General features: G+C 35.7%; 1 protein-coding gene across 9 annotated transcripts in view; it reads right to left on the minus strand.

The window, feature by feature from the left end:
• Nucleotides 1–4,782: 4,782 nt before the first annotated feature.
• PHF3 (PHD finger protein 3) overlaps nucleotides 4,783–14,757 on the minus strand; it is an 84,050-nt gene continuing 74,075 nt past the window's right edge. For all 9 annotated transcript variants that reach the window (XM_045803181.2, XM_045803198.2, XM_045803170.2 and 6 more), the window contains 6 exons: nucleotides 14,055–14,190; nucleotides 13,403–13,598; nucleotides 12,743–12,890; nucleotides 10,442–10,531; nucleotides 8,117–8,312; nucleotides 4,783–7,648 (listed from right to left, as the gene is read on the minus strand). In XM_045803181.2, coding sequence (XP_045659137.2) covers nucleotides 5,526–7,648; nucleotides 8,117–8,312; nucleotides 10,442–10,531; nucleotides 12,743–12,890; nucleotides 13,403–13,598; nucleotides 14,055–14,190 — 2,889 coding nt within the window. In that variant the 3' untranslated portion in view covers nucleotides 4,783–5,525. The remainder of the gene's footprint in view (nucleotides 7,649–8,116; nucleotides 8,313–10,441; nucleotides 10,532–12,742; nucleotides 12,891–13,402; nucleotides 13,599–14,054; nucleotides 14,191–14,757) is intronic.

The following is a 14,757-nucleotide window of genomic DNA, read 5'->3' on the forward strand; positions in this document are numbered from 1 at the left end:
ATTTAACTTTGGTGATATTAAAATCATAATAGCTCTTAAATTGTTTTGATGGCTGATAATTAGACCTAACTTTAAAGATACACATCTTACCTATAAAGGTAAGGAAGCTGTTCTATGTAAGGCTACCAAAGCGTCAATGGGCCACACCCCCATCACAGTAGGCCACGTTCTCTCATAATAAATGCAGAGTACCCATCCTTAAAGCAGCACTTCAAAACGTTTCAGGGTACCCCTGAAAGCCCATAAATTTTCTGGGGATACACAGAATACTTCTTTTCTCAACGACAATTCCAATGTGAAGTCAGATTTTCTTCATGTATTTCAAACAAAATGACATATCTTAAAACACTGAATGCAGAAGCATATAAGAGAATCCAGCTGTCTTAAGACTTTGGAGATGTTGAAAAATGAAAACAATGACATTCTTACTAAGTTTAGTAGAAGTTATTTTTCATACAAATGTTATATTAACATAATAGGATCACTGTTAAACACTTTAAAAATTGTAACCTTTAATTTCTAAATTGCTAAATGATATAATCCATAAATATTTAGGGTTCTCAGTAATCTTTTAGAGTGAAGGAGTCCTGAAACCAAAGTTTGAGAATTACTGCTTTAGAGCTGCTTCTGACAACTGCAATTTTATATTAAGATGTGGGCACTTGTCCTACACTATACTGCAAGCTCCAAGAGACTGGAGGCTAGCTAATGGTACCCCTCACCACTGAATTCCAAGAATTTCACACAAAGAAAGAACTTAAAACTGCTACCTAGCAATTTCCTATAAGACTAAATGACTCAGTGAAAATAATTTTTTAACTTTTAAATCTAAAATTTCATGAAGTGAATAATCACCATTATTTATTTTTGCTATCTTTGGGATGACAGTGTTGAAGATTTCCTGTGATATGCTTTTCCAACCCAAAAAAAAATTGATACAGAAACCCTTTAAGGTAACTTGACTATAAAAGTTACAATGCTTCTGAAACAGTGTTGAATGTAAACGTTTTAAAGTAAAGGTGAAATATCTACTAAGCCAGGTGATGGCAATGTTTACCTTTTTATTTATTCTTTATTTTTATTTTTTAATTTATTTGACAGAGCACAAGCAGGGTAAGCAGCAGGGAGGGAGAGGGAGAGGGAGAAGCAGGCCCCCTGATGAGCTGGGAATCCAAGGCCACTAGATCCCAGGACTCTGGGATCATGACCTGAGCCGAAGGCAAAGGCAAATGTTTAACCGACTGAGCCACCGAGTTGCCCCATTGTTTACCTTTTTAAAGATTTTTTTTTCAAGATTTATTTATTAGTGTGTGAAAGCCTAAGCTGGGGGAGGGGCAGAGAAAGAGAATCCCAGCAGTCTTCCCGCTGAGTGTAGGCCTACTGTGGGGTTCAATGTGGGGCTCGATCTCTCTCAAGAGATCATGACCTGAGCCAAAACCATGAGTCCAACGCTTAACCAACTGAGCCACCCAGGCACCCCTTAAACATTCCTTTTAAAGAAGTTGCTGCAAAAAAAAAATCATTACTTTGCGGGGTATAGTATTCTTTTTTAAAATAAGGAGTATTTTAAAAATACGGCTTGGGCAGATATATCCATACACACTGAACTATTTCACAGAAAAAGCAAAGGTATTTGGGGATATTCATAGTTCTACTGCACTGCCTTTTCTTTAAAGATATTCTGTTGGGAGTTTCCCCCCATGACTCTGTTCTGAATCTATAAAGTAGATTCATGTTTTCAAGACACTTCTAAGCTATTAACCTAGTATTTCTTGATCTATACATGAATTACTGAAATTCTTTATGAAGTAGGAATCAAAGAATCAGGGCTGGCACCTTTTTAAAAGAAGTAACCAATTCTATTGGGAGACAAAAGTCAATAATTGATTATGTATATTGCCCTTTGTTGTCACTAGTTAAGTTGTAACCTGACCAATGTTTTAAGGGATCTGAGACTGCAACAGTGCAACTGGTAATATTTAAATGCTAAAATTAAGTAAACTATTTGCTTTAATAAAATCTGATTTGTTAGCTCTCATAATGCATTTAAACTGAATTCACATCCATCTCTAAAAACACAGCTACTGGGACGCCTGGTGGTGGAGGGTAACTCAGTAGGTTAAGCATCTGCCTATGGCTTAAGTCATGATCCCAGGACCCTGAATTGAGCCCTGCACTGCAGGGAGGGGGGGGGGGAGAGACAGCTCTGATCAACAGGGAGCCTGCTTCTCCCTCTCCTCTGCCTGCTGCTCCCCCTGCTTATGCTCTCTCACTTTGTCAAATAAATAAGATCTTTAAAAAAAAAAAAGCTACTATTAAAAACTAAAAACATGATTGTAAATTTACCAGTTAACTAGTTTTCTATGTTAACACCTATACATAAACCTGTGTTAACAGCCAAGTGGCTAAACTGTCAACTCCATTTTCTTCTCTAGAGTTTGTATTTTTCTTAACTTAAACATATTTACTATGGTCTGAGATCTGTTAAAACTCCAAAAACTTAGTTCACCCACACATAAGCTAGAATTATCAAGTCAAGAATCATGGTAAGTAGAATGGCCCCTCAAAGTTGTCTACATCCTAATCCCTGGAACCTGTAAATAGGTAAAAAGGGAACTGAGGTCACAGATGGCATTTTAGGTTGCTTATCAGTGGACCTTAAAATATGAAGGTTATCCTGGATTATCTGGGTGGGCCCAATGTAATCACAATGGCCCTTCAAAGTGGAAGAGGGAATCAAAGGATCAGAAATGGCAACACAAGAAAGGCTGGGTCCCATGTTGTTGGCTTTGAAGATGATGCAAGGGACCATGACGCAGGGCAAGTGTGTGGCCTCTAGAAGCTGGAAAAGGCAAGGGGAATGGATTTTCCCCTAAGACTTCCAGAAAAGAAATGCACTCTTCTGACACCCTAATCTCACCCTAAGATCTGCTTCAGACTTCTGATCTACGGAAATGTACAATAAATTTAAGCCACTAAATTTTGAATAATTTGTCACAGCAGCAATAGAAAATAAACAACAGAAAATAAGACTTGAGAATTGGGATTTGAAATGAATATAAACTTTGCAAATCTACACAAGGGAACCACAGGTTTTTGTGTCTTCCTGCTCACTTTGAGGAGTTGGGTTGAATGTTCAATAAAGGGTTTCAGACAGGGTGGTGGAATAGGGAGGAAAGGGAATATGGAAGAGATCTACAGTAATCAGGCTTTTGTCTTTCTCTCCTGTTCCCAATTCTCATACAACTGGCATGCACATAATCCTTGGAGAAAACTAGAACTGAGCTAGAATTCAGTTCTGCCAATAGCAGTCTAACCTTGGGCAAATTTTTAAATTTTTCTAGGTTTCCTCAAGAGACTTCTAAGGTAGTCTTCTTCACCTCTCAGTCAATATGCCTATACTTCCCCACTCTCCACAATATTTCCATCAACAAGGGGTCAAAAAACTTGGTTGTAACACTTAGCTCTGTAATCCCAGGAGATGGCCACCACTACTAATAGGAGCGTCTACAAGAATGTATCATGTTCTAATGAGATACAAAGAAAGAACTTTAAAGCAAGCATCGCAACAATATATACAAGAAACTTACTAAGAAGCAATCAAAAACTAACTTAAAGGCTTTCTTCCATTGATTAACCCATTCTTCTCTACTTGTACCTTGTAAAAAAAAAAAAAAAAAAAAAAAATCCAGTGTCTGCTCAACCCCACAACCACATAAATCAGAGAAAGCAGATTTACTAACAACATACATACTTGAAATCAAAAAGCTAACTTTTTGGTTTGAGGTGGGTTTTTGTTTGGTTGGTTGGTTTTTTTTTTTTGTAAAACCCTGAAAACAATTTCTTCATAATGGTGCAAAAGATGCCTTTAGGTTTTGTTTGTTTACAAACTAACAAGTTAATTTCCAAAAGAAAAGTAAGCCAAAATTAAACAAACTTTATTTAAATACAAGTCCTCTGTTTCAGAACTTTTATGATGATTACTTTCAGAGGATAAGGATGACAAAAAAGGGCTGCAAATTATTGCAAATTAGACAAAATATTTGGTTTTGAATTTACAACCTTTTCTCTTCAGTGAGACTAGCAAAGCTGATTTAATTTCCAAAGTTATTTTTAACTATAATCTTGGGACTTCTTAAGACAACTTTATCTTTTTAATTTTGTGAAGTCATTTATATTTTTCTTCATTAATATAGAGGAGTAAAAATACTATTTTTTCCCTCTCTTTTTTGGTCTCAAGTGCTAGTATCTTTTGATAGCTATTGCTTTAAATTATAGCAATCAATACAGTAGGTAATTTAGGGTGTAAATAAATTTAAATTTGGATTAACAATAGCCTCCATGTGCTTTCTATTTCAAGCAAAACCAGCATACAGAACTGTAGTTATCCCCCCCGCCGCCACCTCCACCAACAAATTAGAGTTAATTACACATTTTACAAAGAGATTCACACCACGTTTCTCTTAAATAAAAGTTCTGTAAAATGATTAGTCTGTACCAAATTTTGATGGTATACAAGTTTTCAGAAACATAACTATATAATGGGTTATAGCTACACACTTTTTCATTGGTAGTTCTCAATTTTAACCTCTTTAGAACTACATGATTTATCTCAATAGCTTGTAATCTATGACACAGAAATTGTTTTTCCCCCTCATCAACTGCCTGACATAGAGAGCTATTACCTGTATGTTCTTGGCGGAGAAAGAGTTTAGTATCTGATAATTAAAGCTTCAAAGAAGAAATACTTTTACTACTGAATTTCAAATCACACACACAAAATAGGTGAGAAATTCTTTTATCATATTTAGAATCAAAATATCCCTTAAAATATTTACATTTTACAGTAAAAAGGATAGCAAAACACAAGATCATGTACAAGCTTAAGTATTCAAGTTTCCAAAGAGCCAAAAATGAAAAGGAAAAAAAATGGCCTACCACAAAGTTGTAGTATATGGTAATAAATGCCTTCAATGAGTGCAGATTAAAGCAATAAAAGTACTCCTTGGGCATCTGATTCTTAGTCAAAACCTGCTCAACTAAATGATTAATATAATCTGATTATGAAGTTGCTTGACTTTCTGTTGCTCCTCTACAGTTTCTTTAAAAACAGTGCAATTTAAAACAAACTTACAGAGCACACATTACTCTCAAATTAGTCATTATATAAAGGACATTCACTAGAGGCAGTAAATATATTCCATAGTTAACCATATTTACCAAGTAAGGAATAAAACTAAAATTTCTAAGCCTTTATTGCGTATTAATAAAACAAATCTTTGAATATACAGCAATGTAAAACTTTTAAAAATATTAAATTCCTATAACTAGGGACAGTTGGTATGAAGAAGGGATGATGGGCACTGGTACAGAGAGCGCCCTGCACCAACACACAGATTTTATTGTTCTGCAAACCACCAATATTAAAAATTTAAAAGATGGCACAATCCTAGCAGGCAATCATAAAGTTTTTAAGATACAACATTTCAGTTATTTAAATGTAATCTTGAAGCAGCCTGCAAATTTTACCTTTTGCTTTTAGCTCTGTCAGTGTGGTCCCTATCTTTGTGGTACCTATCTCTGTCCTTTTCGCCTTCTCTATGTTTACTTTTCTCTCGTTCTTTGTCCTTTTCATGGTCTTCACTTTTAGGTTTATCTGGTTTCTTGTCTACATTCCTACTATCCCGGCTTGCTTTTCCATCTGCTCCTCGATCACCATGTGATAACCGTGCCCTCTCTTTATCTTTGTGCCCTTCCTCCCTGCTTTTTCTGTCTCTGTCCTTGTCTTGGGTTCTGTCTCTGCGTCTATGCCTTTCAGATTCTTGCTCCCATTCCTTTTCGTGTCGCTCTCTTTTCAAATGGTGTGAATCACTATAAAACCTCTGTCGATCTCCTTTACCCCTATTAAATGGCCTATCCAGTTGCTGTTGATCTGGCCTACCCCAAGGGTCACTATGGCGCCTTTCTGGTCTTCGAATGTCTTTAACCTGGTAAAAATTTTGTGGGCCTATATACCTTGATGTTTGTGAAAGGGGACCCATCATACGTTGTGGCTGGCCTGTCAGATGAACAACAGGTGGCCAGGGAACCATGGGATTTTGAGCAAAGCCAAAGCCTGGAGGGGGAAGTAAAGGGGGTGGTAAATGTGGTGGAAATCCAAACATGCTTTGTGGGGGAAAATTAGGAGGCCCTGGAAATGGAAATCCAGGGGGGCTGGACTTGAGATGCTGAAGGTTGGGCTGCTGTGGCCTCATGGGTGAAAAGTTTGCACTTGTTCTGGGGCTGGTGCTTCTGGAAGTAAAGCTGATGCTTTTAGAAGGAAATTCTGATTGACATGTGTTTCCAACTTCAAAATGAGATGATGCTGCTGTCGATCCTCTTCGAAATGGGTGCACAGTTTCAATATTTTGCATTAAAATATCCTCCTGTAAGGGTTTTGCTTGTTCTGTTTGAGAAGTGTGTACGTTTTCTACTGACGGTGAGTTTTGTGCAACCCCTGAATTATCACCCTGCTGAACACACGAGTTTTTCTCTACAGAAGACAACTTTTCCTCTACATTGATTTGTTCTGTTAAGTGCTCCTTGTGTGACAGACTAGGCAGGGTATGTTTCTCTCCATTCCGGCAATTATCTCCATCTTTGCTTTCTGAAGCAGTTATCTGCTGACTTCGTCCTGCTGCTTGTCTAGGATCCCGTTTCAGGTTGATAAACTGTGGGGACCTTGTTGTATTAGCAACAAGGTTTTCACTGCAACTGACATTACTGTCTATGTTTCCTTTTCCTACATTAGACCTGCACGGAGAACTAGTATTTGAAGTCCGATTATCTTGCAAATTATTCTCTTGATCTGGCAGCAGCTGTCTTTTTAATGTTCTCTCTTTATTCTCCACAGTTTCCTCCTGTTTTGACTGAATTGATAAATTTGTTAAGAATGCTTCTGTAGAAACATCTGGTGGCTTACCTCTGAGGCTAAGACTTGTCAAAGGTCCAGGAGAAATGGAAGATGACCCCATTATTGATGTTTCTTCTCCTACTACTGAATTACCTGTAGATTCTGAAAGGTCATCTACTTTAACCTTCACCTCCTTGGCTTCGCCATCAGTTGCTTCCACTTTATCTATTTTCTCTGCTTTGGGGTCGGCTTGCTCATTTATAAATGGAATTTCTTTGAGAGTGCTCTGTTCTATCACTGACTGATCCTGTTCATATACCTGACCAGTAGTGCCCAAAAGGCTCTGAAGTATATCGTCCACAGGAAGAGGTTTATTTGCTAATTCCAGAGTAGATGGCTGATTTTCCCAGCCAATCAATACCCCAGGAAGGAATCTTAAAGGTTTTGGTGGCTCCTGTTTGGTGACTTCCACTAAAGGTTCAATTACTGTCGGAAGGTCTTCCTGAAGAGTTTGCTGAGGCTTATTTCTCTGCTTATGTAATACAGTTGTAAAAGAATTAAAAAAGTCATTTTCTTCCTCTGGTGTTTCTTCTGTGGAAACGTCTATTTTACTTTTTTTATCAGGTGGCAAAGCCATTGGTACACTTTCAGAAGTCTCAGCTGTATGACTAGTACTAGCACTAGCACTATGTTGCCGCTTCAGTTTTTGACGGATAATTAAGCCCAACAACAGATTAGGTCTATGCAGTTCCAGCCCTGTATCAAATAAAAAAACATCAATTAATAGTCATTTTTCAGGGCACCTGGGTGGCTCAGTCGGTTAAGTGTCTGCCTTTGGTTCAGATCATGATCCCAGGGTCCTGGGACAGAGCCCCACGTTGGGCTCCCTGCTCAGCAGGGAGTCTGCTTCTCCCTCTCCTTCTGCCTGCCACCAACCCCCTCCGGTCCCACTTGTGTGCGTGTGCACACTCTCTCTCTCTGTTAAATAAATTTTTTAAAAAATCTTTAAAAAATATAAATAAATAAAAATAGTCATTTTCAATCATTACAATGAAGGTTACATTTTTGCATCTAGCTTATTACAGCCTATTAAATGGGTGCCTGCCCTGTCAAGTCAGCTCTAGAGGGCTGGATCCTGAGAAGGAAAGCAGAGTCCATTTTGTCACTCTGGTCTCACCTCCCGCTTTATTTTATTCATACTCTATTATTAAAATGTATACCTACCAGGTCCATCAAAAGGCACAAGAGGGTGTGGAATTTTATCTGCAGCACCCAAAGGAATAAGGTACATATCTTTAACCTGCTTCATGTTGTTAGCAGCTACTCCATAGCGCTTTCTGCTACTGAAGTATGCAAACAGCAAAGTATAAGAAATTTGATCCTCTTCAGTTACGGGTGTAAAGCGAACCACACAAATTTCCTATTCAAGAAAATAATGAATGATTATTTAAAATAACCTAAAGAACAGCTTGGTTTTAAATATCATTTCTCAATTAGTAATAATCTAGTAAATTTTATAAGGATGATTACCAAATAACATGATTTACCAACTTAAATGCAGATAAAAATAGTAAAGGGAAGCAACTCTTAGGAAAAGATCTTTGCAGATCCACTAATAGATTTGTTTTATCTGAAAGTGTCCCATAAGACACTGAGTCCCCAGGTAATTAATTTGCTCAAGGTGACACAATTTTCAGTGATAGAGAACATATTTAAACCGAAGTCATTTGGTGTTTACACTATCTCCTTATTTATATGTTTATGTGTTTTTATATTTATATGTTATAACCTTCACAAAGGGCTGCCTGTGTTTTCAGCACACTGAAAATTAATATCACCTACCACCACCACCCTGCCATATACACACACACAAAAAACTTACTCAAATCCACTGAAAAACCCATTTACAGGGACTGGATTTAGAAATAAAAGAGGCTGGGTGAAAGAATTCAAATACACAAAGGCCATAAATTTTGTAGAATCATCTGGCTTACTCGGGAACTTATTTGTGTGCCTCTGGGTTCTAGGTTATGTTTCCAATAGAAAAGAGAGTCCCAACGTAGTATTAATTTGGTAATGTAAAAAAAATGGATGCCTTTTCATGAAGGTACATAGTCAAAATGGAGAGAGCCAGAACTGCTACAAAGCCTAAATTGACGCAAGTTCCTAAAGAAAACTTACGAATGAGCTAAACTATGGCTCTACCTCTTATAAAAGATCATCTGAACTATTTTTCAGAGGTAACAACTATTACCTCTATTTCAGTCAGTTCAGGAAGGAGGTATACTATAAAGTGTTAGGCAGAAATATATGGGTAGATGAAGAGTGATTCCCAAAATGTCCAAGGGTAATACCTTCCCAATTGCTTTCCCTTGACTTTTACTATTATGAGACGTGATAGCAAATAAATGTAACATTTTTATAGCGCTTCAAGATTTATTTGTATTCTAACACTGTATCAATTTAAATTCTAAAATCAATTATTGAAAAATATATATTCTTTTTACCTAGAGATCATCCACTTTGGATTATTTCTAATCTTACTAGACATGTCTAATCTTAAGAAAAAGATAAAAAAATTAATGTTCACTTATTTAAGATTTATTTTTTTAATATCTGTAATATGCTAGGTACTATCATCCGTGGAGGGAAAAAAAATTTCTTCTAATGTAAATTTTCCTGTGTAGTATTGTTCTACAAGTTAAAGAAATGATAGAAAATATATATATATAGAGAAAAAATAATATTGTGATACAGGCTACTAATTATCACCAACTATCTATTCTCTTCCCTTCCTCCTATTACAAAAAGAAGCCTTTGAAGCTGGGCATATCACCATCCAACAGAGACAACATTTCCAGAGATTACATTTCCCAGCCTTCTTAGCAGCTTACATAAGGCTACATTACTAAAAAGTTCTTGCCAATGGAAGTTAGAGGAAGTGAAATGCTAACAGCAATTTTCACGTCTTGCTTTTAAAACAACTAGACTGGCATTCTTCATTTTTCCCACTTGAGGTTGATAAGTCAGCTCTGACCATGTTTGATAAGGGTAACACTCTTGGAAATAGCCAAATAATAAGATAAAAGGAGACTGGGCCCTGAATGATCTTGTAGAACCAGAGCCCAAGAACTACTCTGAACCACTGATATTTAAAAAAATAAACTTCTATATTCTTTGAGCCATTATACTTTTAGGGTCCTCTTATTGCAGCAGCTTAGCCTATGCCCTAAGTAAACAAATGTCTATAATCAAAACAAGGCAAAATTTCAGGAGGAATCGCAATACTTAATTCTAAAACATTTCTTCCAAAACACTGACACAGAAATCACTAAGAAAGCATACCAGAAGGAAAGAAAAACCCACAAAAGGAATGCTGGGCTGTTCGGAGCCTTAGCAGATGGCTTTAGTTCAGTTTTGTCAGGCATACTATGTAAATTCAGAATTTGTATTGGCTCCTTCCCCCAGGGTACCCTGCATAAAGAACTCTCAGTGATTTACTTTTCAAATATTCTCTCATGCTGGTATAACTAAAGAAATTCTCCTTACCTTGGTTCCTGATGCTTTAATTTTTTCAACATAATCCCAAACTGTCTGAGGTGATATCCTGCCACCTACTTGAATACTATCTGGTAGATCCTACAATAAAAAATGAAAGTGAGCAACATATACAGAATATATTGTAACAGTCATAATTAATTTAAATTTAGCTCTAAGACTAATTTGAAATGGTAATAAAAAACAAGTAAATAAAAAGATTTGCATCACAGAACATAAAGTGCAGGGGCAGAAATCAGGCTTTACCTCAAATGTCAACTCCAAATAACTAGGGTGGGTACCAAAGATACAACTGAGATGGAATCTGAGGTCATGTCAGTTCTCAGCAGGAAAGACAGGAAGTAAAGGGGTAGTGGCAAGCATATGACACATTGACAATCCAGAAAAAATACAACAGACTTCAGAATATTAGAGATTGTTTTTCTTCTCCAACCTCCCCCTAGCCTGCCTCCCCTTCTGGTTGGTAGTGGGCAAGGATATCATTTAATCATTAACAGCTGGATTTCAGAAGTTAAGTTTAAATATAGAGCATATTTTTACACAGCAGAGAATAACATTGTAATAATGCAAATTCATTTTTTTAAATGGTAGAATCTTTCTGAAAATAGATGACTATATATAAAATCAGTTAACTGTGTAAATTGAAAATATTTAAAACTAATCAGTATATTTCTATTTTTCTAAGCTGGGAAAATTCATGAAAAGCATAATTAATTGATATTAAATTCAATTAAGTTTATTTAAATTATTAATTGCTTTAAATATTTACTTGGGATTTTGGTCCTAAACTAAAAATAAGCAGAAAGCAGAGGTAGAATTCAGGAAAGCTACCACATAAAAACTTGCTCAGAAAGGAGAATAGTTTTTGTTTAAGATCAAATTTCATTGTTTAGGACTTCTTTCCCATTTAAAAGAGCTCCTGTTACCACAGATTGATCAAAGACTACATTTCTAAACAGATTTGTTCAAAAAGAAGAACATCATGGGTCCATTTAATTTTCCTCTTATAAAATCAATGCTTCTAAAATATTTTTTTAGCAAACTATATGTAAAATAATTAGGTTGTTTATTAAGACATAATGGTAAACAAATACACTGATCAACATTAGTTCAGCCACATTACACATAAACTAATTTCAGGGTGGCTCAGTTGCTTATTTGGCTCAGGTCATGATCTCAGGGCCCTGGGATTGAGCCTGACATCAGGCTCTGTGCTCAACGGGGAGTCTCCTTCTTCCTCTCCCTCTGCCTGCCACTCTCCCTGCTTGTGCTCTCTCTCTCTCTTTCTAATAAATAATTATTTATTAAATATTTTTTAAAAATTTTAAAAATGTGCTCTAATAATTAAGTAAATATCTTTAAAAAATTAAAATTAAAAAAATTTAATTTCAGCTGAATACAAAAAAAAGTAAAGTTTATGTTAGTCTTAGAAAAAAAAAACCAGGCATATATATGATTTAGGCTTTTGGAAAAAAAAAATTTTTTTTTAATTTTTGCCTTCATGGTCAGCAGACTGAGAATGAATGGGAAAAGTTAATGTTAGATATGAACATAACAGAAAAATATAATCTCAACAAAAATACAGTACACGTGTACTGATTTATTTTCCTTCTGCATAAACACAGAAATATACAACTTTCTTCAAAATAATTTAAAAATGTCATATTTTCTCATTTATAATACAATAGTATAGTTGCTTATTTTCCATATGCATAAGAGTTCCTTCCAATTCCTTCACATATAAAACCTGCAGCAACTACAGTCATTGGTCTCATGAGACCGTCAACTTGCTGTAACATTTCAACTATAACCTGCATCTCATTCACAGAAAGAGGCATTAAGAACTGTACTCATACAGCTGGGGAAACATAAACAACAGGAGAATGAGAACTGTTAACAAGGAAAAATCTTCCTGACAGGCTAACACTGAAGACCATACTAAGCAGGTCAATCTTTTATCAAGTCTACATTTAAGGAAAAACTTAAGCTATCCATGCAGATTCCCATTAATTTTTAATTCTCTGACATAGTAAAACACATCTTAGAGTGTAGGACATGTGGGTTTAAAACTTTCAGAACACAGTTATCTATAGTTCAAAAACTCCATTTGTGAACTCACAGTTCCATTAACTGAATAGTTTAAGGATTATTGTCAATATTTTTCTTATGAATGAAAATAATTTTACCATTTAATACTTTTATTATTTATAATATTGTTTTCTCTTCTACTGCTTTTGAAACACATATGCCAATCCGAGTCCGAGCAGAAAAGGGCAGAGAAGTTCACAGTACCTCTGTCAAATACTCAGGGGAACCAGACACTGGGTAGGCTTTGGTAACAAATTTTGCCACAGAAGGCATGTTGATAAAACCTTTCCAGATGAAGTTCAATCGAGCCAGGAAGGTAGACTCAACTTCAACAGTTCCAGGCATCTCTGGACTAAAATAGGACATTAAAAATTTTCAGCCTTAAAAATCTGCTCATGAATAAATCCATTTTCTACTAAGTCATCAATTATTTCTATTTTAGCATGTAAATAAAGCCAAAATATGTAAAGACTATTGATTAAAGAGTTTAGACTTTCACTTTATAAAAAACTACATTCATATTTACATGGTCATGTTTTCAAAATCATCTTTCATGGATGGCTTAGATGAAGGTACAGAAAAGTACAAGCAATTTTTCTTCAATGACCTATGTCCTGCCTCTTGGGACCAACATAATTAAATGGAATTTTAAAGTCAAGTTCCCACATACAGACTCAAATCTAAATTAATTTTGAGTCGTCTTATTCTTCTATCTCAATTAGTTTAATGTTTAAAAAGGTACAGTTACTTTCTCAAAAGAAAGGTTTCTAAGAAATAGGTTACCTTTTTGTTTTATACCTCCAAGTATAATCTGGCAAATATCTATAATGATTATTATAGAAATTGTAGCTAAGAGAAAATTACCGTGGAGCAGGAGAGAATGTTGACTTTGGAGACTCTTGTTTCTCCTCTTCAAAAAATTCAGAAGCCAAAATATTTGAGGTTGAAGACAGTGCATCTGCTATACTTTCTGCTTCATTATCTGAATGTTTACGAGATACTCCAACAACAACTTTAACTTTTTTTGGAGAAAGATCATCTACAGGTGGTGCCATTCGACCTAACACCAGATGACACGAACATAAACCATTTTTGTAAACTGAAATTTCTATAACTTCATCCATTCTGCTTCTAGAGTTACTATTTTCATTTGTTATATATGATAATAAAATATGAATGCTATTTTACTCCTTCACTTAATAAATGACAATACCATCACAACTGCCCAACATTTCTGATACCTACTCTAATGCTTAAATTCTAGTCTTCTGCCCCAGGATTGTTAAGTTCAGATCTTAAATAGTACAATTTATTCTAGATCGTAAACTATACCACAGTATCAAACTTTACCTCAACTCTGAAGACCAGCCACTCAAAAAAGGTGCTACTCCTCAAAGGGAGTGAGCAGGTACCTCACCCCCAATTCAGAGAAAACAAAAACCTACTTAAATTACAAATACAAGTATCTCTCTTTCAAAATGAAAGCAACATTTCAGAAAGAAAAATTTCCAATTACCTATGCAAATTTTACAGTTAAGATCAAAAAGATGTTGTCTGTGTTGACTAGTGGTATCTTTGGACATAGAATCAATCTCTTCTTTCTGTTTTTCAGTTCCTTCTGTCTTTTCCAATGATTTGTTAGCTGTAGGTTCCTTAAAAAAAAAAAAAAAAGTAAAAAGTTTTAGCAGACAAAATTTGGCCCTAATTATTAAAATCAACTTATATTTCATATGGATTTTTTCTAAAATGAAAACTGTTCCATTCATAGGTTGTCACTATTTTTTTTATTTTAAAGATTTGATTTATTTAGAGCGAGCGAGCAAGGAGGGGGGAGGCAGAGGGAGAGGAGGAGAGAGACTCTCAAGCAGACTCTACACTGAGCACGGAGCCTGACGTGGGGCTCAATTTCACAACCCTGAGATCACCACTTGAGCAAATCCAAGAGTCAGCCGCTCAACTGACTGTAGCACCCATGTGCCCCCCCTTCACTATTTCTTTAAAAAATAAATGCTAGATATTAATTATGACTTAAAGTAGAGCAAAAACTCAGACATTCATCATTCTTTAAGGCCTCTGACAAGATTTCATATTATTTCCTCACTGATATTTGAAAATAAGAAAAGCTGTACCAAGCTCTCACACCACACAGTCTACCTAAGAAGCACTTAGGCCTACTGAAGAATTCACCAAGTCACCGAGACCCCAGGTATCTATATTTT

This window comes from Ursus americanus, chromosome 29, assembly GCF_024610735.1.
Source record: "Ursus americanus isolate L20-20 chromosome 29, mUrsAme1.1.p, whole genome shotgun sequence".
In the NCBI taxonomy this organism is placed as follows: Eukaryota; Metazoa; Chordata; class Mammalia; order Carnivora; family Ursidae; genus Ursus; species Ursus americanus.